Source organism: Zonotrichia albicollis, chromosome 12 (assembly GCF_047830755.1).
Source record: "Zonotrichia albicollis isolate bZonAlb1 chromosome 12, bZonAlb1.hap1, whole genome shotgun sequence".
In the NCBI taxonomy this organism is placed as follows: domain Eukaryota; kingdom Metazoa; phylum Chordata; class Aves; order Passeriformes; family Passerellidae; genus Zonotrichia; species Zonotrichia albicollis.
In genome coordinates, this window is record NC_133830.1 from 9,268,132 (window position 1) to 9,295,863 (window position 27,732).

The 27,732-nt window shown below is 43.0% G+C and overlaps 2 protein-coding genes across 5 annotated transcripts in view; one reads left to right on the plus strand and one right to left on the minus strand.

The window, feature by feature from the left end:
* The window catches only part of CCDC174 (coiled-coil domain containing 174), a 336,009-nt gene that overhangs the window by 5,362 nt on the left and 302,915 nt on the right, over positions 1 to 27,732 (minus strand). The window contains exons 2-8 of one of the 2 annotated variants that reach the window (XM_074550578.1): positions 7,361 to 7,412; positions 5,842 to 5,946; positions 4,843 to 4,943; positions 3,915 to 3,973; positions 2,813 to 2,993; positions 1,209 to 1,304; positions 236 to 372 (exon numbers count right to left, since the gene is read on the minus strand). In XM_074550578.1, the coding sequence (XP_074406679.1) occupies positions 236 to 372; positions 1,209 to 1,304; positions 2,813 to 2,993; positions 3,915 to 3,973; positions 4,843 to 4,943; positions 5,842 to 5,946; positions 7,361 to 7,402 (721 nt within the window). In that variant the 5' untranslated portion in view covers positions 7,403 to 7,412. Of the gene's footprint in view, positions 1 to 235; positions 373 to 1,208; positions 1,305 to 2,812; positions 2,994 to 3,914; positions 3,974 to 4,842; positions 4,944 to 5,841; positions 5,947 to 7,360; positions 7,539 to 27,732 lie in introns of those variants that run through there. The other variant, XM_005488336.4, reaches the window with a different exon arrangement.
* Positions 12,834 to 27,732, plus strand: part of GRIP2 (glutamate receptor interacting protein 2) — a 258,051-nt gene continuing 243,152 nt past the window's right edge. The window contains exon 1 of one of the 3 annotated variants that reach the window (XM_074550576.1): positions 12,834 to 12,861. In XM_074550576.1, coding sequence (XP_074406677.1) covers positions 12,849 to 12,861 — 13 coding nt within the window. In that variant the 5' untranslated portion in view covers positions 12,834 to 12,848. Of the gene's footprint in view, positions 12,862 to 23,442; positions 23,734 to 27,282; positions 27,439 to 27,732 lie in introns of those variants that run through there. The other 2 variants (XM_014268082.3, XM_074550575.1) reach the window with 2 other exon arrangements.

The following is a 27,732-nucleotide window of genomic DNA, read 5'->3' on the forward strand; positions in this document are numbered from 1 at the left end:
ATACATAAAGTGAAGCTTCTTGAAGGAGAACACAGGAGGAGGTAGAGAAACATTTGAGAAAAATACAATTTGAAGAAAAAATAAATCTAGACTTATGTACTGGTAACTTCCAACAGTTATTACACATGTGGCTTAACACACACCTACACTTTGCCACAAAGGCATTCCCTTGCTCCCTCTACAACTGATTTCTTTGGTGATACAAAGGTAAGAGATATAAAGTATGGCACTGTACCATTGTCTCGAATGTCCTCATAATGTATGGGTCCCATGGGTTTTCTGAGGGCTTCTTCCTCTTCCTTTTCCCACTGCTGCCTCTGAAGTTCTCTTCTCATGTCTTCAGATAACAGAGTATTCCCATCAGGCTCTTGTCTAAGTAAAACAAATTAAGGATTACAGAGCAGAATTTACCATTTTGTCAATACCAAACAGTGCAAGTATGATTTAGTCTGATCCACTACTGCAGTTTCCACAAAACACAGATCACTGTGGACACTACTTAGTGACACAATGCTGATGACTATGGTATGTGGTCAAGATAGAAATACAAAGCTACCTCTAAAACAAGTAGAGCATGTTATTAAAAGACAAAATAATATTATTTCTCAGCAGATTTATGAAATAATTATCAAATCACAAAATGGGAGAAGAAATTATCAGTTATTGCCATCTGCGGGAATTCTAGCACTCACATATAGGACCTTTTCAGATTTAATGTAAGAAAATGAAAGATATTTAAAGTAACAAAACAATGCTTTACCCAAAAGATTGACTCAAAATATTAATATTCAAATATCAATACCCAAATATTAGTACGGAAGTAATTTTAACAAAAGAGATGTTAAACAGCTGTTCAACAGAAGAACAAAACTAAACAAATGGAGGTCTAACAAATTCACTTTGAACATCATGAAGAATTTGGAATTGCTAAAAGACTATCATCAATTCCCATGTTAAACAGAACTGGAATCACTTTCCTGGCATTTTATGGAAGGTATAAGGAAATACAAGGATCCCAGTTTTTAAAAGATGCAACAAATATCTGAGATTGCTTAAAACCTTTCTCTACAAATTATGCAAATCTAGAGAATCCAGTAACATCAATTTTGGATTGAGAATGAGGTGACAAAGCAAAGCCCCTCTTCCTTCTCATTAAAAAAAATGTTAAATACTGAGAGGAACATGGAGCTCCATTAGAGAAACCACACCTTTTCCCTTGAAGCTCCTGATCCATTTTAAGTAGACTTGGTAAATCCTTCTTCATGCAGCGTCTAGATCGGCCCAAGAAATCAACATAATCAACCCTATAATGAAAGAAAAAGAAAAGTGATGCAAAAGTTCTATTTGCAGATTAACAGAAATCTTACCCAGAAGACAGAAGCATTAACCCTTTCCAAGGAGTATTCCAAAGGAGATCTCCAAAGAGCAGCTGTCACCTCCCAATGTGTGTGACAGCTGCTCCTGCTTTTCACTTAACACACCCCCAGATTAAGAGGACAGTTCTGAATGGGGCACATGACAGTTCTACCAGACATTTATTCCATCTCCCTTTGAGACCCCTCTTCACTTGGGCAATGAAATGGTGTACAAAATGTTCAGAAGTAACCATGTCACGTAGTTTTCACAACAAAATAGAACTCAGCCTACTGTTTGCTTCCCATGGTGAAGATAATGATGCAGCATTGGCTTCTTGTGGATATGAAATTGCTACAATACATTTCAATTATTGGTCTAAAGGCCATTCAGAACAGACTGATAGTGTGCATTCAATTGGCATAACAAAGGCTGACTAAAACACAAGCAAAATGTTCCTCTGAAGCTATTGTGCTTCTTATTCAACTCTTCATAGTACTGAACATCTGATTTACAGTTGTTGAAAAAGCTGTTAAGAGCTACACTTACTGTCCTGTAATGTGGAAAGTTCTTCAGCATCAAGCTGCCTCAATTATCTCATTCTAAAGAATATTACATCTGAAAAAGTATGACTGGCAATCTAGCTTCCAAACCCCAAACTTTTAAAGATCTGTGCTTTTAGTAAATCCTTTACTTAGTTTCTAAGGATATTTACACTTTAGTATTTGAAGAATGGGAGTGCTGTTTTGTATTGGTTACTGCTGGTTTAAACTGATTACCAGAAGTAAAAATCTCTTCTTCCACAAGCATTTTAAACAAATGGGAAATGAAAATGTTTAGTCAGGACTAGTTTCATAATTATTCCTAATGTCTCAGATGAAAAAATAGTGGTTACTTGGAATGAGACAGAAAACTGTCAGAGACTATTTGCTGTGCTACAGCAAAGTGGAAGAAATGCTGAAAATCGTGTTCTTATTCCAACTAGAGTTTCTCTCCTTTAAGAGAGAAATGACTGCTCATTTTTAAGTCACTCACAATTAAAGACAGGAAGATGAATACCATAAAATCCTCAAGTTTTGCTAAAATACATTTCAATTCAGCACATCAAAGAATAAAATGGTACCAAATAGTGTGATGACTACTTGGATAAACTATGCAAGAAAATAACAGAGGAGATGATGTTGTCCCCCCTATAGTACATTGCCTTCATTGCAATTTCTCAAGATCCTAGATGTAAATTTTAATGCAGTGTTACCTATGTGGGTGGAAATTAAAGTGTCATGGAGGACTGTCTATAGGAGAAATGAAAGAATGTTAACACCTTGCCAATGTGTAGTATGAAACAAAAATGAAAAACAAAGGTGTCACTTCAGACATTTTAAAAAAGAAAAGCATTTTCTCAAGAAATTCTCAAGAATAAGAAAGGCCAGGGCAGATGAGCCTAATCAGTAGCACCAACCATTCCTCATCCGGGTCCTCTGGTGGTGGAATGTCTGCTTCAGGCTGAGTTTCCTCCTCATCTGTGTCTCTTTCTGAAGTCTTCCCAGCAGCTTCACTCTGCTGCAGCTCCTGTACTTCGTGCTGTTTGTCTATGATCTTCTGAGTGAAATCCACCAGGTACAAATCCTCAGTTTCTTCATCTAAGGCAGAAAATCAATTCTTAGCGAACAGCCATGAAAAGAACAGAACTGAGCACAAAATCAATACCAAATAGCTACAATCAGCTTTTCAGCTGCCAGCAATGCCCTTGACTACAGTATTGGGGAGCACTTAAAAATCTCATTCAGTGCCAAACAAACCCAGAGCTATCAAGTAGCTCCACAGTGATAACGTCTATTTCTGAATCGAAGTTTCAGGGCATTGTGTGCAGCACAGAAAAGGCTGCATTCTCTGCAGCAAAACATTCTCTGCTTGTTAACTGTTTCATAAGCAAAGGATTTGTCAAGGCTCAAATACTTTTTTGATGCTTAACATTTGGATGTTGGCAGGAGCCAAGCATTCATGAGGGTACTTTTTAGGAAAGTAGAGGAAAGTGGTGGGGTCTTGTGGATGAAGATAGACATTGATAAAGAGAACAGATTAATTGCAAGGAGATTTGTATTCTATTTTAATAATTACTTTTTGAAAGGGACTGAATGTGTGAAAGAAGAAAGGAACAGATTAGCATTCTCTATCCCTATTAGCTGCATGACTGGCATTCAGATATGGACCAGCCAGACTCCTCTCCTGATGCTCTTCTCCTCAAAAAGGCCCAACAATTAGAATGCAGGACTGAGCATCAGCAATGCAATCCAAAGATTGCACAATGGAGAACTTTTTTTTTTGTTTTTCTAAGATACTGTATTGAAAAACCAGAACATAGTTCACCCACTTAATGAATGAGTCAAACAAGCCTCCAGTGCTTTACCTGGTCAGGCTGCCCTTCAAAAGTAATTTTATTTTCTCCAGTAAATGTATATTTTTTCCTTTTCAAAGTGGAATAAACCATGTCAATAAGTTTCTATAATAATTCCAAGAATTTATACATATATAAATGCTTATTTTGCAATAGTATGGCTCACCTGGGAAGTCTCCTTTTGTCATTTTCTCATACAGCTTTGCTTTCTCTTCAAGCTTCTTCCTGAAAAAGAAATAAAAATGAACTTTGCAATCCCACCAATTCCAAGCACATTTTAAAGGGACCTATTTAGGTTTAGATAAATGGAATAGGAAAATCCTGGGACTGCCTGACGTGTTTATTAGAAGCTGACTTATGCCTGGCTTTTGTTTTGAACCTTCACTAGCATTTCTAAAGATACAATATTTTCCAGTTCCAGAATTTATACTGAAAATAATTTCAGTGAAGTTACAAATTTATTCTCAAATGTAATTTTTCAAGTAGGCAGAAACATGCTGTTACAAGAATTCCACCTTTATCTAAGATAAATACTGGAAATGAAACCATTATTTGCAGATACTGAGAGACAGTTTTACAGGAAAAAAAAAAGAGATAACACAAAGTTACACCTAATCTTAGAAACTGAAGAGAAAACCTTAGCTAATTTTTGGAATTTCAAAGAGCAAGGAATTGCTTACAGAACCACAGCAAATTATTTATAAATGGCATTTTCCACATATATCTTTTTGTTCAACCAACCCATTTAGAAAATGAGGTAAATCTTGAAAATGTAAGCTATTTTCTGTCAAGCCCAAGAAACACTTTGCTACAGAATTCTAACACTGCACTGCACTGGCTGGTAATTCTAAAGATGATTAAAAAAAAAAATCAGTACCCTGACAGCTGTGATAATTTAGACAGCTGTGAGGTCATGGGAGCATGAGACTGCTGGGATGCAGTTTGTACACTACTGGTAAAAAGTATGGATGATACTGGAATTACTGCCTGGTCTAATGAGAACTGCTGGTCTAAAAAACTTCTTTCTGTGCTTTTCTAAATACCAAAAAACAAATTCTGCAAAGCATTCCTTTCTTACAGAGCCTAAAAGCTACCTTGATTTATCCAATATATCCTGCTCTTCTGCCTTCTGCTCAACATCTTTCGCAGCTCGATTTCCAACTCCCGTGTTCTGCTTGGTCCAGATACTGGGCTTCTGCAGAGGACAATTTTGTAACAACAAATAAATAGATGAAAATATTGAAATGGTAACAACTAAAAAAATATTTCAACTCTATGATGCAAATGATGCACCTGAGTCATGGAAGGCTTTGTAAATAACAACTTATACGTGTTTGATTTGAGATCATTCCTGTGCTGTACAGGCTGCAGGATGGTATCATAGTTAAGGGCAGGCTGAGATGGCCTTAAAAATCCTAAAGGCACTCAGAAATCAGACAAAATCTATTCTGGCAAAGATGTTAAGGTTAAAAAAACCCAATCATGCAATCTTGCTGATTAAATACATACTAACAAAGCTAAAAAATGTTTCTATTCTCCATTGCCTCCATTTTAGATAGAAAATACATTCAGGTGGCCTGTTTGCAGCATAACACTCTAAATGCTGCACGTGCTTCAAATATGGCAGGAACAGCACATTCTCCTTCTAGAAAGCTACAGAATGAACAAAAGCCAAAGTGCAGTATTGAGCAAAACAAGAGAGATAATTGTGTACATTGTATTCATTATTGTGCACCACAAACAGATAGCAGAGCATTTATCAAGGAAATTCAGTGAGTCTAGAAGAATCTCTCATCCTCCATCCTGCAGCATCATACAACATCCTCCACTAAAAAAAGAAACATCTTTTCCTATAATTAAAGGGTGTAGATCATTGGGGAATGAAGATTAAGTGGGGATTTAGATGGGCACAAGACTAAGCTTTCTGCACAGGAATTTCACCTAGAAATGAACTTTAAAGAATGTTCTCATCATGTACATTTTATATTTGACTAGAAACACAGCCGAGTATTTACTATTATTTAGATTTGAATATTAACTTCCTTACTTTCAGGAGAAAGAATGGCAAAAACAACAACGAAGATTATTTTTACCTTATTAGAGGTTCTGGGCTTTGCAAAGACACCAGCATCTTTCAACAGCTTTTCTTTCTTGAACTCCTCTTGCTTTCGGAAGAGTTCAGCTTTGAGATCCACCAGCTACACCAGCAGCAAAACAACACATGAATAACAGATCACAGACATCAGTTACTGCAATAAATATCTGTAACTCTAGGAAAACAACCTGCTAGTTACACTTATAGGAGCATTTGATTGCATTTTTATGTGGAAGCACCGATCTGATCACCAAGATCACCTCTTACAGCAAACAAAATAAAGAACCACAGAATGCAAATTATGATTAGGGATTAAAACAACCTCCAAAGATATCCTTGATCCTTTGCTACATAATGAGAATAAGAGATATAGCTCTGTCTAGATTTTACCAACCTCCCAATGGCAAACAAATGGAGAAGGAGCAATGAAAAACACTACTGAATATGAAAAGGGAACTTTTAACCATTAGATAATAAATAAAATCCTGTCTCTGAAAATAACTGATAAAAGTTTGCTATAGTAAAACATATATTTTCCCCACTGCTTTATGCACTGTTTAATAGTTTTGGATTTTTTTCTCCTTCTTTTTAAATAACCATATGAGTAGCACTGCCATTTGTGACCAAGGTCCATCTCAGCTTTTATTAAGGAACTCATCAGCAGGGGTGTTATCTTTACAAAGCTAGTTTGTAAGAGGGTATTTTCCTACTTTTTCCTGCAAGTCCTACAGATGTAAAAATTCAGAGCTGCACATTAAACCAGGAAAGTGCAAAACTTTGGTATCAATATTTGTCCCAAGCATTTGCTTTTCAAGTCGCTGGGACAACGAAGTGCAGTGCCTTAAAAATCACTCGTTCTCCCTTCTGCTTAGAGGGGATCATCCAAAAATTCAATGTAAAATATTTCACAGTTAACTGTGAAATATTAACAGTTATTAGCATACATTGACTATTTACACAGCTCTTCATCTGAAGTGTTTGGGAACTCTCGTGAGCGTCCTGGAGAACAGCGAGGGTCAGCACCTCGCCATCCCTAAGGGTGGGAAGTTAATCTTCCACAGCATAGATCTTCTGCTCCTTAGGAAAAATTATTTTCCCTGTTATGGGCTAATGTAATTTAATTGCACCGGGAATGCGAGCAAACCCATGCCGGGCAGACTCGGGTTCGGAGCGCAGGGCGTGTGGCTGGTGAGGAAGGTGAGGGGACAAACTCCCAGCCCCGACACTGTCACAGACCGAACATGCACACGGCCTTACACAGCCCTTTACTGCAGCATGCGCCGCAGTGACTGCCCACGGCAGCGGGGTTAGGGGAGCACACACAGCACCGGCCCTTTCCCTGCGCCGCTCTTCCCGCAAGCGGCGGCGCCAGAGGATCCCCGGTGGAGCCTCAGGGCCTGCGCCGGCCAGGCCCACCCCGCCCGCGGGAGCCCCGCGGCTGAGCACAGCTCACAGCCCTACAAGCCTCCTGGGCGGGCGGAGGGGTTCGTTTTGCCTCTCCCCGCTCAGTCACTCACCGAGGACGCGGCCACGTCCAGCGGTTTCTTCCTGCGGTCCATGGCGGGAGCGGCCCACCACCGCCTCCCTCCCCGCCGGGCGGCCTTGCCGTAAAGCGCGGCGGAAGCGCGGCGCTATCGCGACAGTGCTGCTGAGGGCGGGCGCTGCCGCCATGTTGGGAAGGTCAGGGGCCGTCCCGGGGACTCGGCCCGGGGTGGGTTGGCCTGGGCGGAGCGCTTCCGCCCGGGGCTTCCCTGGCTTTGGGTAACCCCTACACTCTAACTGAGGGGGAAAATGAGGCAAAATTTTGTTCCCGGGTGCGGGACAAATGCTTCCGGCGTCCCACTGGAAATGTCCTTGTGGGCCGCGGGGCTGGAGCTGCTGCTGTTGTGACGGAGCTGGGACTGCCCTGTGGCCAGAAATTGACAGGACTGCAGAAATTGACAGGACTGCAGGCTGGCCCAGAGCTGGGATTGCCTAGGTGAAGAAGATGGTTCAAACTTGGCATCAATATGGGTTCATTACCTGGTGCCAGCGCCAAGTCACATGCTGAGGCCAGGTCTTCCTGTTTTTTGTTCTCGTTTGTGCAAAGTGGGGAGCTGGGTGGTGACCCATGGAAGGTTAATTCCAAAATCATCCAAACTTCACACTCTTTATACAACTTAATAAACAAAGGCATCAACATTCCTTGGTTACAGATTACTCAGATTACTCCCCAATTTACTAGTTCTATCTCTTGCTTCTCCTGCTCATCAGTCTGCAGGCACACTTCTTCCTCCATTTGCGTGTGGGGCCAATTTTGAGTAGTGGTCAATGAGTTGCCACAATCTCCTACTGCCAGAACCACCCTTCCCCAGGTACTGCTCAGTTCTGACTTCACTCCTGGTGCCTCTCATCCAGACAGCCCATTCATTTGGGGATTCTCTTCTTTTTTTCTTAAAACAGCAGATTAGCCAAACATATGATGCTCACAATGCAATTGCCTAATCATAGCCATCCAGCCATAGCTACTGATTAACACCTAAAGAAAGAGCAAAGTTTGATTCAACCCCCTATCAAAACCTTGAGAGCCTCAGAACTTGAGGGGTTTGGTATCATCAAGAGAAAAAAACCCCAAAAACAAACCACACCAAAAAACCCCCAAACACAACCATTAAAAAACCCAACCCAACCAACCCAAACTAAAACTCTCTTTGCTGCCTTAGTTGATAAGTGAGTGCACAGAGATAAGACCTGAAAGAAACAGCAAGGACAAACCTACCTACATGTGATGGATCCAGCTCTGTAACCTCAGAGAGAAGCACAGGAGCTCTTGGGGAATGACATCCAGAGTTTTAATTATTCTGGCTAACACTTTATATCATTTTTCATCCCCATGGAGAAAAAGGACTCTCTGATAGGTTTTAATTGAAATAGTGAAGATCACAGTTATCTGTGGTTGCAAGAAGAAGCTGCCTCTCACTTGTCTTTAATAAAGTGGAAAAATAGAAGGTGCTCTGATGTTGTTACTTGGCAGTGTGACAGCTGATAGAAGCACCAGATACAATTCTTCTGAGTTTGAAAAAGTATTGCTTTTGGGTTTGGCAAGCTGGATGAGGCCTGTGTTTAATACTTTATGGACACAGAATTGCAAAGCCAACTGGGATAATCAGTTGCTAAGAAAGCTGCACCTTTATTCCAGGGAGTGTGAAGTGTACAATTGAGAAAGAACAATTTCTGGCCTTCATGAAGCAATTTCTGACAGCAAAGCTGTCCTGTTTTTGGCTGCTTAAAAGGGGAGTTGGTGAGAAACATCAGGTACAGGGAGGTGCAGGTCATATTACAGCCATGAAGTATTTTAATCTGCAGTGGAAGAGGAGAAATGCACATTACTGGAAAATAGGACAAATGAAGGAAAACATCTGTGCTGTTCTAATTAAATCACACTTCAACAAATCATTTATTATTGCCTGTTCAAACCTTATCTAGTGACAACACTGAGGAGGAAAAACAGCCCAAACCCAGGCCAGGTTTGGTTCTTAAAATGTTCCTTTCTGGTTGAGGGTGAGATTCATCACCAAGTCTGTATGAAAAATCTGTGCTACTGAGTTGCACAACAGGATGTGGAAAAAGGAATTAATCCTAGAAATTCTAAGCTGGCTCGTGCTGCTGCAAGGATTGCAGAGCTGGCACTTGTGTTCTTGCAAGAAGCAGTGGATTGTTCTGTGGGTAGCAGAGGTCTGGCTAGGCATGCCTGGGTTGGGAATGAGGCAGTGCCAGTGATGCTGTACAGAACATGCGTGATGATGCTGTAATTATATTTCTAGAGTCCCATACCTCTTCAGTGTTTTCTTATGGCTGCAGACCTTCACAGCACATGCTCCTTCTTCTGCATGTTGTTCCTTCTTAGCCAGAGCTCCTTCAAGGCTCTCCCTAACTGGCCAGCTCACCCTCTTTTATCCCAGTTATCCTCACTAGCCACAGCTGCAGCCAATGAAGGACATGGCAGCTGCAGCCCATCAAGAACAACCGGGACTTACTGGGGCAAGGCCTATATACAGATATTCCAGTACAATACAGATATTTTATTAGGACTCAAAGGCCACCTCTACTATATGATGAGATAACCTTCAGCTCAGGTTTTCTCTCATGGAGCATCAGCAGGCAGGGAAAGCCACAGAGCAGGACAGAGGGGAGCCCTGCTGGAGCCTTGGGATTGCTCTGATGCCAGGCACCAGGACAGAGGGGACACTGCTTCTGCCCAGCCATGGGGTTGCTCTGCTGCTGGGGGATTCACTGAGAGCACACACCACAGATGGCTTTGGGAGCACCGTGTGTCACTTCAGTGGTCTGGGATTTACAGCCCAAGAATTGACAAACTTTCACATTATGGCGCCCCCAGAAAGGCTCCATGTTGACTCTAACCTGTGAAGGGCTATTCTGTGCATGCTTTTAATCCAGCCCACAGGAATTAATAAAATTCCAGTGAAGGAGAAATAAGAACACTTCAAATTGTGATGTAAAACAGCTTGACATAAAGAAATGAGGTGGGGAAGGGGAGGAATCTGTTTCAGTGTACAGTAGAAGCTCAATGTGGCTTTTCTGTGCTTATTTTTATCAGGATTTTCTGAAAACTGTATAGACTACCATGTCTGATCTCAGACTTCTGATAGCCCTGAATTCCTGGGGAATAATTGATTCATCACTTCCAATTAGTATGCTGCTCATTTTAGAATGAGGTCTAATTGTGTTTGTTTCCACAATGCTGCATCAACACAAAAACTTGTTTATTATTTTTGAGGAAGATTGAGGATCACAGTGGATTGTTCTAAGGGGACTTTTTATAAAACAGTGATGTTTCATTGTCTCATGAAATTGATGAGAGGTACTGCACAAACTTGAAATGAATCTGTTTCAAAGCTTTGGTGAGGATTTCTCCCACATCCCCCAACCAAAACTTGCAGGAGCCCCAGACCAAATTATATTGATGTTTGGAGGTTTTGTTCTTCTGAGACTGATTCTCTTATCTCAGACTAAGGTTTCATCCTACCCTAAGGCCTTGATATTCTATCTTATTTTTCTACATCTTGGCTTTAAGATGAAATAAAACTGTGGGTAAATAACAGCTGGACATTTTGTGAGATAAGCTCTAGTGCCAGGGCATTCAGTCCTCATACACTTTCAGAGCCACTCAGTCTAAGACAACCCACCCAGTTTTTCTGAGGGATGCAGAAAATCCTTCTGGCTTTCTTTTATATATTTCTTTTCAGTCCCTTAATCTCAGAAGTTATTGTATGAAAGAATTTGTGTTATGTCCACAAAAATCTTTTTTAAAATAGAGAAAGATTTTCTTTGCTTTCCATAGTTTGCAGGCTCTTGATTAGCAGGAGTATTTGTGGAATTTGTGTATTTTAGCGTGTGTGAGGCCAAAAGTGACTGTGGATCAAGCAAAATTGTTTGCAAACTAATCCTTGCAGCATCAGAGGTCCAAAAGTGTTCCTTTCCTTCCTAGAAAAGATGGCATCTCTTCCCAAAATCAAGTCCCAGCGTATCTGTTTAACTTACTTCTCTATATTTTCCTAAGGGGACCTGAAGCATAGTTAGACTTTTATATTTTTGTATTGTATTTTCAGAAATGGGCAATTGCTGCAGCAAAACAAACAGAAAAAGAAACCAAAAGCCCTTTGGTAGAAAGTCTGGATGGAAACTGTGGATTTTTTTTTCAGGAAGGCTAAAAGTTAGAATCATTTGGGTAGGTTACTGGCAGGTGTGCAGACTAGGAGAAAAAAATCCCAGGGGTTTGCTAAATGTTTGAGCTCTTTTGCATGATCCTAGGCAGAAAGTCAAAACTGGAATAGGTACACAGTAATTGTTTAACTGGCATGTGTGTGGCTCTGGTTTTTGCCTGTTGGGTCACAAGCTGTAATGCCAGATTGCTTTTGTGTTATCTTAGTTTTGCTTGCAAACTAAAAATTCCAAAAAAAGGAAAAAAAAATCTGATGATGACTTAATGCTAAATGAATGGCGATCTAAAGGAGCCTTGTCCTGTTCTATGGGAACCTGGATTTTATGTTCTGTTTTATGGTGCACTTTAAATCATGGCTTATGTCTACAGTGTTGTCCTCTCTTCTGTCTTCATACATGTTATGAGAGAGGGAATGCTGATACGTGCTAGTTGTATAGAAATTGTAATTCCTCTCAAATACAGCTTGAAAGTAGGGATTTCCTAGGAGCATCCAACAGCTTCAATCAGAAATAGGCTTAATGTCATCTTGCAACAGAATCTGTAGGAGTGACATAGTTTCTGCAACCAGAATTAGCTTAGAAAACGGTTATTGATAGCCATGATTTTTTTAGTATGTATTTTAGCAAGCTTTGCTGCAAATGGGCATAGTGACCCTTCCTCCTTTGGAGAATGTGTGCATGTTCTTAAGTCTGATGAACATAAGAAGAAAAAATGAGCATAAGTTCAAAAGAATAATAGGTTTTTTCTGTTTTCCTGTACTAGGAGATACCAATAGATAAATTTTCTACACTGAAGATGTAAAAAGGAAACTTCCAAAGGAAATTGGCTTATCAATTTCATTGGTGTGCGGCTATTTTGATCCCCTTAACAGGAACTCTCATTTGTTGGACTACATGGGTTTTCTGTGGTTTCTGTCTGATTGGCATAAAAGACAAACATACCCTGTAAGGAATTGCTCAACTCCTTGTGATTTACCCATTCATCTGTCCACCCTTCTTTCACCATCTGCTTCTCCTGCTGTGGACATGCGAGGTTGCTCCATGCCTGCAGCAAAGAGCAGCCTGGGTGGTTCACAGTCAGGCTTTGCAGGCAGCAGTTTTCCTGTCCTTGCAAGCACGGATGGAATTGTCTCTTTGGCAAGGTGTAGCCCTATAAAGAAGCTGGGTTTTGTATTCTAGCTGCACAGCTGCAAACTCCTTTGAGACACTACAGACTTGTATTTCTTTTTCTCTAGGTCTGGGATGCCAGGCTGGAGGAAGTGCCTTATGTTTTGTCTGCGGAGAATGCAGGGCAGAGGTAAGGCAAGAGGGGAACATGACAGCAAGGGGGAGATTATGATCAAGGGGATGCTCATGGGAAGGGGTTGAGTTCAATGCTTCTTTTTCTGCTCATAGATATTGTTAAAACTGCAGGATTCATCCCAAAATGTATGACTTTTTATTTAAAAGGAATTAATCTGCAGTGTAGCTTTCCCATAAGAAAGTACTTTTTCAGCTTGAAATCTGTTCCCCTTCCAAACTGCTGGTCTAGATGCTGCTAGTGAATGCATACCTGCTTTGCTTACAGCTCTGTCTTTAATCTGAACCTGGCCTAACAGAGCTTTTATGGTGATAAAGTTGTCTATCAAAAGCATCTACCAGAGCATAACATTTGGGAGCTCTAAACCTGCTGTACCTACTGTTTTTCTTTTAAAGAAAACACTGAGCTATTGATTGTGTCAGGTAAAGAGACACATGCTCGTTGTAGCTGTAACTTTCCAAAGAAGCGACTTTCTAGCTGTGAGTTTAAACCCTGTTATTTATGTTCATTTGGTGTCACAATGATGATGTAAGTCATATTTATATCACTTCTTGTAAAATGCTTCTGTTTATATCCTGCTGTTTGAGCTGAATTATTTTAAACCAGCAGGCTCATGGCAGCAGATTCAGGTTTTCTGACATGTTGGCAGAAATCTGGGTCCTATAGCACATTACTAGGCTACTTTGGAGAAGGGGAATAATTTATATTTCTAGTCTTTGCACAATAATGTTGAATTGTAATTGATGCTTTTTAAATGTGTATTGGATGGTGCCATTGCAATCTGAACTGGGTGGGATTTCTGTTCAGTACAAAGCAGCATGGTTTTTTCCCTTAGACCAACAGGAATCTCTGGCCTGAGGTCTTTCATTTGTCTTCCCAGGCTAGAAATGCTAGAAATGTAAAGATGTGACTCTCTTAAGAATAAATTAATAAATAAGAATTTTAAAAAAGTATTTATATATAAATCTTTGTTCTGTGGTTATGAATGATCTTTGAATTTTTGAGATGTAAACATGAAGACATCACTTCTACACACTCTTTATGGAGGGTCTGGTTCTTGACACAGCAGAAAATGGGCTGGCATAATAGAACAAATTATTGCTGTATGTGTGATTTCCTGATGCATTGGAAAAAATCAGATCTGTCTACTTAGGCAGGACACATCTCTGGCATGGGGTCATTTTTACCTTGATGCACCAAAGAGATTTAAATCAGCATAATTGGGGATGGGGTTTCTCTACCATATGGGCATTGATACCTAGCAGTCCTCCACCATCTGCCTGCATAGATGGCTAAGTGGCAGCTATGATTAATTTATTAAGAGAACAAAACTATCTTGTATATATAATCCTTCTCAGATACTCTGGTATATTCTGAGCATTCTGCTGTTAGGTGTTTTAGAATTAAGGGAATTTCTTTTCCCTCACTGTAGCTCAAAGCCTTGGTCCACTCTAGTTTGGATTTCTCTTTATTTTCTATTATCTGCAATAAAGTGTTCTTTCACTATCCATCATCCTGTCATTTATTCCAAAAACATGAAGTGAAAGACATACATTGTTTTTCTGAACAAATTAGCTGAGGAGAGGCTTGCTTGAGGAGAGGCTCAAAAGGCTGTTTAAGGTAATTTTCCCAGGAAAAGAGACAGCAGTGTCTGAGGAAGAAAGGAACAGTGATGGATGGAAGAAAGGAACAGCGGTGGATGGAAGAAAGGAACAGTGATGGATGGAAGAAAGGAATAGCGGTGGATGGAAGAAAGGAATAGCCGTGGATGGAGGAAAGGAACAGCGATGGATGGAAGAAAGGAACAGCGGTGGATGGAAGAAAGGAATAGCGGGCCCTGCGCAGCGATGTCCCGGAGCTGTCACTCGCGCTGGCAGAGGGACCTCAGGGCGGTAGATGGCACTGCGAGACTGTCATTGAGCTGCGCAATTCCCGTCTCAGCGGGACCGTGAGCGCTTGGCAGAGGGGACCTCGCATGAATGAATGTGTCCCCTGCACGTCCCTGTCCTCTCGCCAGCACTGGAGGGGTAAATTGGTTTCCTCTCCCCACTCCTCCGGTCTCATGTAAAGTTAGGTGAGAAATAAGACAAGTGCAGAACTTACAAAAGAGTTGGCCCCAGATTTCCAGCTGCCAGTCTAAGTTTGATGAGAGTCAGTGGGACTCGAGCTTTGAGTTCTGCTTTGACCAGCTCTCTGCAATAAAGGTTGGACAAGTGCTTTTATGTTAAGAGACTGAAATAGCAGCCATCCTTTCAATCTCCCAGCTGAAAATGACTTTGCAAGGGCTGAGATTGAAGATTAAGTAGGTAAGGAGCTATCCAAAAGGGTTGTTAGCTTTCTAGAGACACCAAAACACACATCCTAAGGAAATCCAGGTTCTTTTTGCTTGAGTGATCCCTGTCCTGTTGTTGAATGGGCCTTCAGCCCCTAATATGAAGGCTACTCCCCATACAGGCCTTCCCATACAAATGTTACTTAAAATAGAACCCCAGAAGGCACCAAAATGTTGCTATATGTATCACGAAAGCTTAGACTGATTGTAGATGTTATTTTAGCAATAATTGAGAAAAGAAATATTGAATCTCTGTGCATAGAGAGAGCTTGAAAGTGTGTGTGGCATTGCTGCTATTAGTCAAATATAGACAAGTGGAATGAGAACTAGAATAATACTTCAAAATGAATAACTACATCAGGCAAAAGTCCAATGATTTCTTTATTAAGGCCTTAATAAGAGCCAAGCAACCTCTCAGCTATACCAAGGAGCCATGCAAAATGTGAATTCCAGTATTTTATGAAACACTGGAGGAGGGAGCCCACTCTGCAAGAAGTGAAAGGGGCTTTACATTTTTTAGCTCTTGCCCACAGTGCTCATTTCCTTGCCAGCTGATTTGGAAGACATCAGAACACTGAAATGGCAATTATTGTATTTTTCTATCCCTTTTGAATGTACATGCAAAATTACAGAGTGTTTCCATTAAGACCAACAGTCAATATCAATGATTTGCAACTGTCTTGCCTCCTTCTCTGATCTGAAATAGACTGCAGTCATTAATGTGCTACTGACAGCTGGAGCTGGGTCACAATGAGAGGGACCAGGAGGCAAGACAGTCACAGTAATGACTTTTAACATATGTTGACAGAGATGTAGTGTTGCTTTCTGCACCCTGCTCTTTGCTTGAACTGCTTCTGTTCATCAACCAGAAAAAAGAAAACCCCACTTAATTTTTTCTAATGGCAATATTGAAGTTTGTTTTCATGAGATTCAGTCATGTGCTTTACTGAGAGATGGATGGATAGCGTTTTTCTGCTTACTATCAAGTGCAGTGGGTTTTGGTGGAATGGATGAGTGCCTAATGTCAACTCTGGTTAAAGAGGAAGCCTGAGACTGTAGAATGAGTGAAGGCTGGATCCAAGCCTGTCTTCATGTCCTGAGTCATCTGCCAGTGATGCACAACAGTAACTCACCTCATAAATTCGTTTTCCACAGCTTCTGGTTCATAAGATTCTGGATACTGTTGGATCAGCAGGGCCAAACTTTTTGGAGTCAAACCTGCCAGCTGCTACCCCAAGTCTGACTGTCCAGAGCAGCTGGGATTGGATTTAACTTCCCTTCAACTGTAGCTCTGAATGGAATTCTGAGCATGGCAGATACTGTAGTTGTGTTAATAGAAGGCACAGAAGTAGTTCCATTGTGTATTTCTTTCATGGTTGTTAAAAGACACTGAGCTATTCCTGGAAGAAATGACAAATCCCTGGTGATCAACTTTTTTTACTTGCACAGCTGGTAACCAAGAAAAATGCAGTTTGGGAGCGCAGGTACAGCTTAAAGATCCTTTCACATAAAGAACAATTTGTCAATCAGGAAAACAAAGCAAAATATAGAGCATGTCCTAATGGGAAATGTTCCCAGGCTGTCTGGTACCTGGCATTCTGGGAGGTGCAGAGCCAACCATCCAATACCTGATAGCTCTTTCACTTAAGTGATCTGTAAAATTTCCCTGGGGCACCTCTGCAATGAGGAGAAGAGATGAAACCTTACATAGCCAGAGGCAAATCTTGCTGCTAAGTGGATGCCTGGAATGAAAACCATCCATGTAGCAGTGGGATGGTTTGGAGATTTCTGCTGTGGGTAAAGAGTGGTAAGCACAGTTCTTGCTTGAGAGGGTTATGTGGCTTTATGAAGGTAAACACTTGGACATGGTGCAAATGGTGACATTTTATTAGTGGTGCTGTGTGTGTGTGTCTAGGGCAAAGCATGGTGGTGTGTGCAGGGGAAAAACTAATATGATAAAGGAAAGGAGGGTGTTCTGAAAGCAGTTTGAAAGAGAAAGAACATGTTTCCAGCAACTCCATCTTCAATCAAAAGTTAGAAAATGGCTCTTCATTGCTGTGACCGAGTTCAATCTTGTTTTTAAATTCTCCTGTCTTCCAAAATAACACTCCAGATCAAACAGCAGCTTCACAATGACCCAGACAAAGCTGTCTACTGGCTGAAGTGAGGAGATTTCCACACAGGATGGGACCAAAAGTATTGTCTCATGTTGCATGGTTGTAAACAAATATTAACAGTATTAAGCAGTTGTATCAACTGCTAACGCTTCAGACTCTGCTGTCTGCTTCCATGTGGAGGGTAGTACACAGAGTAACATTGCATGGCCACCTTGGATATTGAATTTCTGACATGTTTCAGTAGCCTGGAAATCAATAGGCAGCAGCTGCAATGGAGCTGGGGGCACTGCAGGGCCCTAAATCCTGCTGTCAGACTTTGGAGTCTTGTTTCAACACTGATGGTTTGGGGCATGAAGTGAGGAAGATGTAAAGCTTCTCTGTCTTGCTACACTGTGGTCCTCCGAGCACCATATTGTGTGCTGGTCACTGACAGGTAAATGGGGATGGTCTCTGTGGTGGGGCATTGGCAGTAAGTGACAAGATGAGGTTTGGGAGCAAGGTGGACAGCCAATGTTGTGGTGTTGGCAGAAGTGACTGGTGTCTGTGACTTGCTCTAAACAGCATCTATAAGTTAAGAATCCTCAAGGGAAGCAAAACCAAAGCTTCAGCACTAGCATCAGCCCAACAGTCATCTCAGCAAAGACAGGCCTTATGCCCAGGAGAAGAGATCTGCTGACAGCGGTGTTGCAGAAGTAGAGAATCAAGCAGGGAAACCCCTGGGCTGGTTGGTCACAGGCAGCCTCAGTGCTGCAGTACTCAGAGCTTGTTGTACATGTACTTTGTAGGGTTCTTGCGTAAGGAAGATGACTTTGGAAGGAGGAGAAGTGTGGGTCTGAGCCCCTTCATGCTTTATGCTGTGATTTCCAGCAGAGGAGGTGAAGAATCAGCTTCTGAGCTGAGTCCAAGTGTGCCTTTGGGACAGAAACAAGGAACACTTCAGCTCACTTCCAGCACAAACAGAGCACAAAGGTGACCATATCCTCATGGAGCTCATAAATGGGGTGTATTCTTGTGTCAGTGAAATCCAAAGACATCTGTCTAAAAGGTATTAAGCCATTCAGAGAGATGAGTATCACCCAGAAGTGGCAAAATGACAGATTGCTTCCAACCTTCAGAACCTAGTTGGACACGAACACTTCTGCAGAAATCTGTAGTATGAAGTGCCTGACAAAAAGCAGACAACAAAAGAAGTAAACTCTTTGCACTGCCTGAATTTAAGGCAAAAACAGAACCAAGTTGGATTAGTAAGTAAAGTTGCTATTAATCAACCTCTGGTGGTAGCAAAGTGAAGATAATTAATTTTAAAATTGCCTTTCACCTTCTACCATGACAGGGTCATTATTAAATTCCATGATCTCACTGCTGTGTATGGGTATAAAAGTGAGTGTAGCAGCCAGTGAGACAAACCCTTTGTGACGCTGTGCTGTCACAGAGATTGATGCTCTGTATCCCCACTACCCTTCCATGTGCCTGAGAGGTGAAAGTAGAGACTGATTCTGCATTAATGCAGCCATGTGCTATTTACATATCACAGTGGGATGGAAATAAATTTCCTATAGTCCCTGCCTTCTCCATGTGCAGCTGTAAGGACACAGGGTACACTGCTCCAATACTCAGCAAAGTAGCCCAGCTTTGGTGGAGAAAGAAAATTTATCTTTTACTTAATTAAGTCTAGGAGTGGGAATGAGAAAGGAAAAGATTATTCTAGACACCTAAATAGATTTCCTTTGTGTAGGATTACATAGGTCAAAGTAATTTCTAGTTTGATCTTAAGTATTGAGTGCTGCCTGGCAGTAGCACCAGGCCAGTATGGAGGGGAGGGAAGCTCTCAGTCCTCTGTTTCCCCAGGGGGTTTCACCTCCAGATCACTGTTGAAGCAATGACACCTCATCAGTGACACATCTTCACTCAAGCTGCTGGGAATGGTGGGTGGACAGAACACCACTCCTAGGGGTCTCCCCAGTGCCAGATCCTCATGGATTCAGACCTGGCAAGAGAGGAACTCTTAAGTCACTTGGCTTGGGGCTGAAAGTGGAGATTGACTCATTTCACTGACTTTCCTTGTTGCAGGGAACCAGATTACTCTCACTGTGAGATGATGAAATGAGTGACCCTCAGAGTGAGGGAACACATGACAGGAGAGTTTGAGCTGGAGCTGTCTGGAGGCAAAGAGTTCAAGTCCACAGAATGGAAGCTAGAAAGCCTGGACATTCTCCCTTAACGCCTGCAGGAAAATGGGACTTTTACATGGGAGCCTCCTCTTGCCACACAAGTGGCATCACTGTCTATCATCCACCATGTGCATGCAGCGTGCAGGGCAGGTGAGATCCATCCTATTTTCAAATCCTGGCCTGAAGGCTTTGACAGGCCTGAACCATTGCTTAGTTGTCAGCTCCTGAGATTGGAAAACTTGGCATTTTAACATTATTTTCCTTACAGTGGTAAGAAAAGTGGTTTTCTATAGTGGTATTTAAAGCACCGTGGAGCCAACTGTCCCCTCTTGTGTGCCACTGAAAACTGCTGGGAGGGAGAGGTAGGGTTTGAAGCTACCCAGGACCATAGAAACCATGCTGTCTACAACCCATTAAGAGCAAACCTCTAATTCAAGCCCTCCCATTGTTCCTCCAGCCCTAGAGAGATACCCTGTAGGGGGATAGAATATAAGAAAATAAAGATAGTGTAGAAAGTAATCTTACCCCTAAGGAGTTGTAGCTGGGCCAATTATCAAAGATTGGGAACAGGCCTGAATTTAACAGGCCACCGGCATAACCAATGAGAAGAAGAGTGCTATAAAAGAGTGGGTGTGCTGGTTAAGAGAGGATTTGGAGTCAGTTGGCTGCTTTTTGAAGATGAAAGAGTCAGTGCTTGGAGGAGCAGCCCATGAGAAACACCAAGAAGGTATGAAACTTGTAATAAGGATCCAATGGTATGGAACCCCTGCAATAAGATGACAACAATTCCCCAATACACATGCAAGGAAAGCTTGGTTTCCGTACTGAGCCATCCTGCCTTTTTAGGCTGTACGCACTGCAGGGCAGAGACCTTTCCTTTTGCCCAGTTTAGGAGCAGCTGGACTTTAGCCTTGCTGTACTCTGTGTTCCTCAGTAGGACAAGGACCACCAGCTGCTGAAGCAGCCAATGCACAGGGCACAGAAAATCCTCAGTTAATCAAACCAAGTCATCCTGTCCTGGGGCATGTGGACAAAGAGCAATCTCTGCCTCACAAATTTTGTTTGATAATCATTTCTGCAGGATGGAGGAGGACAGCAGTGCCTTCTACAGTTGTGGCAGTATCCATGTCACGGTGGTGCCTAATATCTTGCCTAATATCTGGACATTTCAGTTATACAGACAGGTTAGACATTGCTCAGTGACATAGCTAGTCACTTCTGAAGTTTTCTTTGGGCTTTCTGCTGCTTGAACTGTCCCTCCACAAATTCCCTCCAAAGAAGTACCGTGGAGCTGTCTTATATTGATTCTGCTTATGAATTCCCTACTGGTCCTTCTAGGTATGTTTCATTTTCTCTAAACCAGTTTCCTGTGTGAGTACTGAAGTTAGTGCTCAAGAAAATCTCACCACACTAGCTTTGGCTCTTTCTACAATAATGGATATGTCAAATTTTATTCTTAAGACCTCTGAGCTGCTTTTTCATCTAGTAATGATGCCTGCTATTTTCACGTTTAATAATTTCTGTGGTAGTAGTGTCCATTAAAAAGCAGTACTGCTGTAGCCATGACAGTCTAAAGACACCTCAGGGAAAGAGTCTTTTGTGAGAACAACCAGTGTAAATGGCAAAACTGGAGGAGCTTTTAGGTACAAAAAGTGTCAATTTAACCTTACTTCTAAGAGCCCCTTCCTCTACCATGTTTGTTTCAGATTCTCATTACTTTTCCTGAGAACAATATTGGATCAATAACAATCGCTTTCCTGGAAATAATTTTCTAATGCCCAGAATTTGGTCATCATCATGCAATTATAAAATACAGCTGAGGAAATCAAGGCACAGAAATGCAGGTGATTTGCCTGTGTGGGTGGTTGAGTTAGTCATATAACTCAGCAGCACTTGCCTCTGTGTGCTGCATTTTAACTATTGAAGAAGCAGCATTTCCTTTCCCCAGGATTCATCCTGGCTCAGATTAGTCCTTCTCAAAAAAGCTTCTGAGTTGTGCTATCAGAATATTGGGGACATATCACAAACCTTCTATAAATTAGCCTGATGTGCCCTGATCCAGTCCAGCTGTGGAGTTGTGATTTGTTGTGAGTCCCAAAAGTACAGAAGAATTGCAGGGAAGGGGTGGTGGTGGAGGGGGTGTTGTTTTCCTCCAGGGAACAAGCTGTGCAAATATGCTGTATTTAGCACAAGGAAAGGAGCTCTTTAGGAAGGTTAGCTGGGTGGGGAGTCAATCCCTTCTTATGTTTCTAGTTTGAAGGTAAATCTGGGCAAAAATATATTTTTATGTCAGTGAATTTTTCTGTGCTGCTAGTGGGGTATAGCAGGTCTGAGCTATATCTGTGCTCCGCCTGCCAACAGTCCTCAGGAAATCTCTCTTAGAAGTGATTGCTCCAGCTGGCTGGAATAAGCCTTCAGGTGCCATCACTCCCATCACTGTCCTTCAAACTGATGGGTAACTCTGGTTAGAAATATGGAAGGGAATCAGCTGTACAGTGCTGCTCTCTGCTGTGGTAGGAACCTCCCCTGCAGTCCTAGGGCACTGCATGCTGCTGTCTGCCTCTGCAGTGCTGCAAACTCTTATGCTCAAGTGAAGAGGGCTGTCTGCTCTCATGAGTTTATAGTCATCCCAGCTTAACTCCCTGCAAAAGCATGCTTCAATAGTAACTTCAGAAGACCCTCTGCAGCCCAGCTCCCACATTGCTCTTCAAGAACTTGGGGGCATGGGGAGAAGCTAATTTAACTGTAGGCCTTTAACTCAAGTACCTCAGTTAAGATTCTCATCCCCCAGATTGCCCTAAAGTTATGTATTTCTGCTTTAGCTCCTTCCTGCAGAAGCAGATTTTCTCCCTTGGTGTGCTCAGAGCTTCAGGAGGTTGTTTCAAGAAGATTCCCAAGTACCCTTGTGTTGAGCCACTTCCATTTCCACCAGGCACTGAAAAGGTATCCAGACTCCTGCTGCCCAGCTTGGCATGTGCCATGCCACACTTGGCTGGCAGCTCCCTAAATGACAAATGCTTCTCAGATATGAGCAGAGCACAGAGGGTGAATCTGCTGCCCCTTGCAGGGTGCTAGGCTGTCCTACAACATTTTGTCCTACAACTTTCTGTCCCTACCTGATTTTCATACAGGTAGGGACAGAAAGGCTGAACTGAGAAGCCAAGGTCCATATGGATGCCTTCTCTTGCTACCATAGCTGCCCTGTTCCACCTGAGTGCTGTGACACACCAGCCTCTGAAACTGGAATTGGCTCATGGTATCCCAAGGAGGGCTTGGTCCCAAATATTTTAGATTATAGCAGATGTTGCACATAATGTAATAACTCTCACAAAGGGAGGCAGAGATGCAGAATGAGACCTACCAGATAGCTAATAAAAGACCTCATGAAGAACAAAAAAAAGCTGCTAGTGATTGCAGAGATATGTTGCCCCCAGGAAATTAAAAACAGGAATGCCCTGGCATATGCAATAAAGCATCTCCTTTGTGTCCATGTAAAAGTGCTGAAACCTCTGGACTATTAAGTAATTGAAAAGATGCTTGTAAGTTTTCCCCATACACTTCAGCTCCTTGAAAGTGGTAGCAAAGAAAATGAAATAGATCAGCCTGTCTGCTGTGCAACTTTATTTACCAGAGAAGCCAGCTTCAGGGTAAGCACAGGCGTCAATGAGCGCACCTGTGCGGGGCTGCCAGGCAGCTGCCGCTCGGTGAAGGGAAGAGGCGCCAGGCTGGAGCTGTAACGAGAATGTGAATGGGAGCAGTGCGCTCTCCATATCCTCCATGGGCATGTATCTGTCCAACGTCAGCCGGAGATTTGGGACCCGCAGGGTGCTGGTGTGGGTCGGAGCCCGGCGCCTGTTTGTAGGCGGGGCCCATCCTGTCTACCCAGCCCCCCCCCGGAGGAAAAATATACAATATCCACATATTGACACAATTTCTCTGCCCCGCTCCCCCGAGTTTGCCGTTGCCCGCCCTCGGCGGCGGGGGGAGCGCACCTGCGCGGCGGGCGGCCCGGGGCTGTGCGCAGGCGGGGGCGGGCAGCGCTCCCCGCCCGGCCCCGGCCCCGCCGCCGCATGCACCGCCCGGCCATAAAGCGCCGGGGAGCCCGGCCGCGCTCGGCAGCGCCCGCCGCTCCCGCCGGGCCCCCCGGGCCCCTCCAGCCACGCCGCTGCCCCGGGGGGCGGCAGCGCTGCCGCGATGCCGGGCTGGAGGAAGAGCCTCGCCCTGTGCCTGCAGCGGATGCAAGAGGACGGTGAGCGCGGCGGGGGGAAAGGAGAGCTGGAGGTGCTCGGAATTACCCAGTTACCCTCCGCATCCCCTTTTCCTTTGGGGTGGTGGTGGTGGTGATGGGTGTCCCTCTGGGAGGAGGACGATCCTCTGCTGGCATGGAGCTCGGCGGATGAAAGGACTGGAGGGGGGATGCTCTTCGTGCCGATAAACTTTGCCGCAGCCAATCTTCCTTTCCATCCCTGGGCTTGCTTGCTTTCTGCTTTTGTTTATTTTTCTTGTTAGAGCGGTGGGGGCAAACCTGAGCGCGAGGTGGCTGCGCGGTCCTTTTTGTCTATTTCGAGGGGCTTGTAGTACCTGAGCCCCAACTTTCTAAAGGTGCTGGTGATGCTGTTTTCAGCTGGTAATTTTCTCCAGCGCCAACTCCACCTGGGGAATAAAGGGTTTGTAAATTGCACAGAGAACGTGTCACGGTAATCTGATTCCTATTGTGCCGCTTACTGTTGCTCACAGTGACTGTGAATTTTTTTGTTTACATGTTCAAGAGTGTGATGTTAAATAAATGCTGGACCTGCGGTTCATAAAAGCAGTGAGAAGACATCCACAAGGTGGCACAGCGTAAGGGAGGTTTAAATGTTGCACTCCGGCTCCTGCCTTTGTAGATGAACAGGGATGAGAGTGGTGGGGAAAGTTTGTCTCTGAAATCAAGTGCGTTTCTCCTGTACTCTCGTGGGACTCAGGTGCAGGAGTTGATCCGGGATAGGCAGAAACAAGTAGGAATACGTGTTTTACAAAACTGCTGCTTTTGTGCAAAGTAGCTAATGGCAGGCTTTTCCTTTGGACCCCTTCCCAGACTACCTCTCTAGACTGTTCTAATCTGTAAACAGACTTAACAAATATGTGAAGTGGCACTGTTGCAGCATTTCGTGTGAGTAATGTAAGAATTGTGGAATTCTCTGAACCTGCTGGTTAATAAGCACAGAGAGAAATTGTGCTGTTAGATCCCCTGCAAGGTGTTAGGACAGAGTCATTAAGCTGCTGTGCCTTTCTGATGCTGATTCCTGGCTCCCACTGCTTTGGGGGAGCACCATCTATTTCTGCTCCTGGATTGCTCTAGGACCATGGCTTTCCCTTGGTGCCTCCATCCACCTGAGACAGAGCTGTTAACAATCTTGTCCTGCAGAAGAGTGAATCAATCCCCTGCTCAACACACCGAGACCTGTTGGCATGAATTCAGCCCTGTTATGGTGCAGTGCTTTGTAACGCTGCCTTGCTGCAGCTGGCACCGATGCTTTTGCACCATTGGATCAGGGTGGCTTTGGGAGCCTTATTAAACATTCACAGCAGGGACCTCTTTGATCTACAGCTGTGCTGGGTTACTTTATCTGTGACTTCATACGTGTATGTACTGGCTCTTGTGTCTGGCTCTGTGTAATGCCTTTCCTTCTCATCCCCCTTCCCTCTGATTTCAGTCCCAGCACTGCAGTGAGTCTGTGGCTGGTGTGTGTCCCTTTGACTACATTGCATTTATTTCCGTGGGTGGTTCACTGAGTAGTCAGTCTTAGGAAGGTGCCATTTAATCACAGAATGGCTTATCTGGTTGGATAAATCTTGCAGGCTTGAGTGATATGATATGTAGAGAAAGATTAGCTGAGCTTGGAAGGACTTCTTTCCCTTTTCTACAAGGCATCTGGTTTGATGGTTGTGTTATAGCATATACCTCTGCAGGGGCAGCAGAGGAAGTATTTGGTAATGTTTTTGTAGCACTGCAGTGTTAACAGGTGTGTTAGAGGAGGTTTTGCATCATGATGTGTCCCTGTCTGTGATGGGAGGATTGGTACTAGATGATCTTTAAGGTTCCTTCCAACCCAAACCATTCTATGATAACACTGCAAGAAACATCTGCACTGTGCAGATTTTGATTTTGCAAACCAACCTCTGGCCAGTATATGAAGAAATATTGACTTCTGTTTTTCTTTATTCAGAGCAAGTTATGTCTGCCTTGTTGGCATCTCTATGCTTGTGTAGTTGTGATAGTTTTGGGGTGTTTTTGATGCCCAAGCTGGGCAGCTTTTCTCCCAGGCATGTGTACTCTGGCCCATCAATTTGCTCACTTCCTCTGAGGACCATAGTACTTCAGCTTCCAAAGGAAATGTCCTGGTGTTCAGCAGGAGCACAATTGTAATTAGAAGAGTGGTATATTTTGGTTTCTGAATATTAAAGTGATGAGCACCTCTTGCAATTTGCAGCCATTCAGAGATGATGAATTGGAAGCTTCATTAATCACAGTTGGTAGAAAAGGTCAGCCATGGTAAGTCATATAGGGAAATGCAAGGTATATGCAAACTGTGCTGAAGTATGATTGCCATTTCAAACACCATGCACAGTGAGTCTCTTCATGCACGTTTTGCCTTAAAATTTCTGTCTCCTGGAAGATGGAAGTGACTTCTGACCAGTAAGCAGAATGCTTCATTATATAATGTGTTGGCTTTCTCCACTATTAAGAGACTTGTAGGGATGGGATAGTCTACTGCTTATTATGTTTTGTGCAAAGAAAAAAAATTTGTCAATGACTTAGAAATATTTGGTGGAAAATGTGTTTGCTCCAGCCTGCATTAATAACAGACCTATTACTCCAAAATCATGGGGTTCATCAGCTCCTCTCTGCCTTACTGTGGGGTAGTCTCAGGCCTGAAAGAAGAGGTTAAAGCATATGGTCTGGCTTTCTGTCCCTCACTGTGTGTGCAGAGCTTTGTGCCAGATCTTCTGCTGGTTTCTTTCCCTGATAACTCATCCTCTTGAGGCAATGATGAGAACTAGCTGGCCAAGCCAGAACCTTTTCCATCCCAGTTTCCACCCCTCCTGTTGCTGTCCTTTTTGTGAGGACTGGGTTTGAATTGCATTCTTGCTGTTCCAAGGTTTTCAGTAGCAGAAGCAGCACAGGCTAATTTCTGCTTTGGTAGCAAGAATGTACGTGGGCAGGTGGGAAAGTCTCTGTTTTTGGCACATCTGAGTGAATGTGGAAACTGTGTGTCTAGAAAGGATAAACTGTATCTGCAGACTGAGAAGTGGAGATACTTTTATCCAAACTGGTGAAACACAGTGTTAGCTAGATGGATGAGACTTGTGTAAGATGGGCGGGCCACGGTTGTGGGCAGACACCCTTTGCTTAACCTGAGACGTTTTTCTGCTTTTTGGGGGAGGAAATACAGAGTTTCAGTGTAAATTTAGGTTGTTGATACAATTGGCCTTCCTCTCCCAGATGGTATATTTTGAGTAAAGGCAGAAAATTTGACTCTCACCTTTAAAACTCCAATATGATGACTTATAGAAATAAAAAAAATCAAAACTGAACCTTATGAAAGACTGAGGTAATGAGATTATAAAATGTGAAGTGAGTTATCTAACCCTTGCTTGAGTCATGAGGCAGGTAGCAAGGAGGGGAAGGGGAAAGAGACAAGTCAGACCTGCTTCAAAAAGTGACAATATAGCAGGGTTATGTTGCTGCTATTTGCTTCCTTCCCTTGTATACAGCTCCGTGCTCGTTACCTTGGAAACAGCTGTAGGAGCATATAGGGGCATTTTGCTGCTGTGCAGCCGTGGGCAGAGGTGTCCTGTGGTGCATGGAAAGGAAAATCTTTCATGGTGCAGGTTGATTTGCAGGATGAGGGCAACAAAGTAAAAACCCATTGGAAGATCTCCCTTTCCTGGCTGCCCTGTCTTGCTGCAGGTACAGTTTGGCAGGAGTGGGACCCTGGGGAAAATTTAGCAGGGGGGTGGATTTTCATGGTTTTGGCAGAGCTATTTAAATTTTTATAATAGGAAGGTAAAAATATCTCAACAGTCTGTTTTAAGGAGGCTTATAACAGCTGGGCTATGGACATCAGGTTTTTATTCAGTTCCTCAGAACAATGTACTGGGATGTTTTGCTCAATAGCTCTGAAACTATGTCCATGACTAGAAATGGGATTCTTCTTTACTTATTCACATGCATCAGGGTGAAATATCCCACTAAGATGGAAAT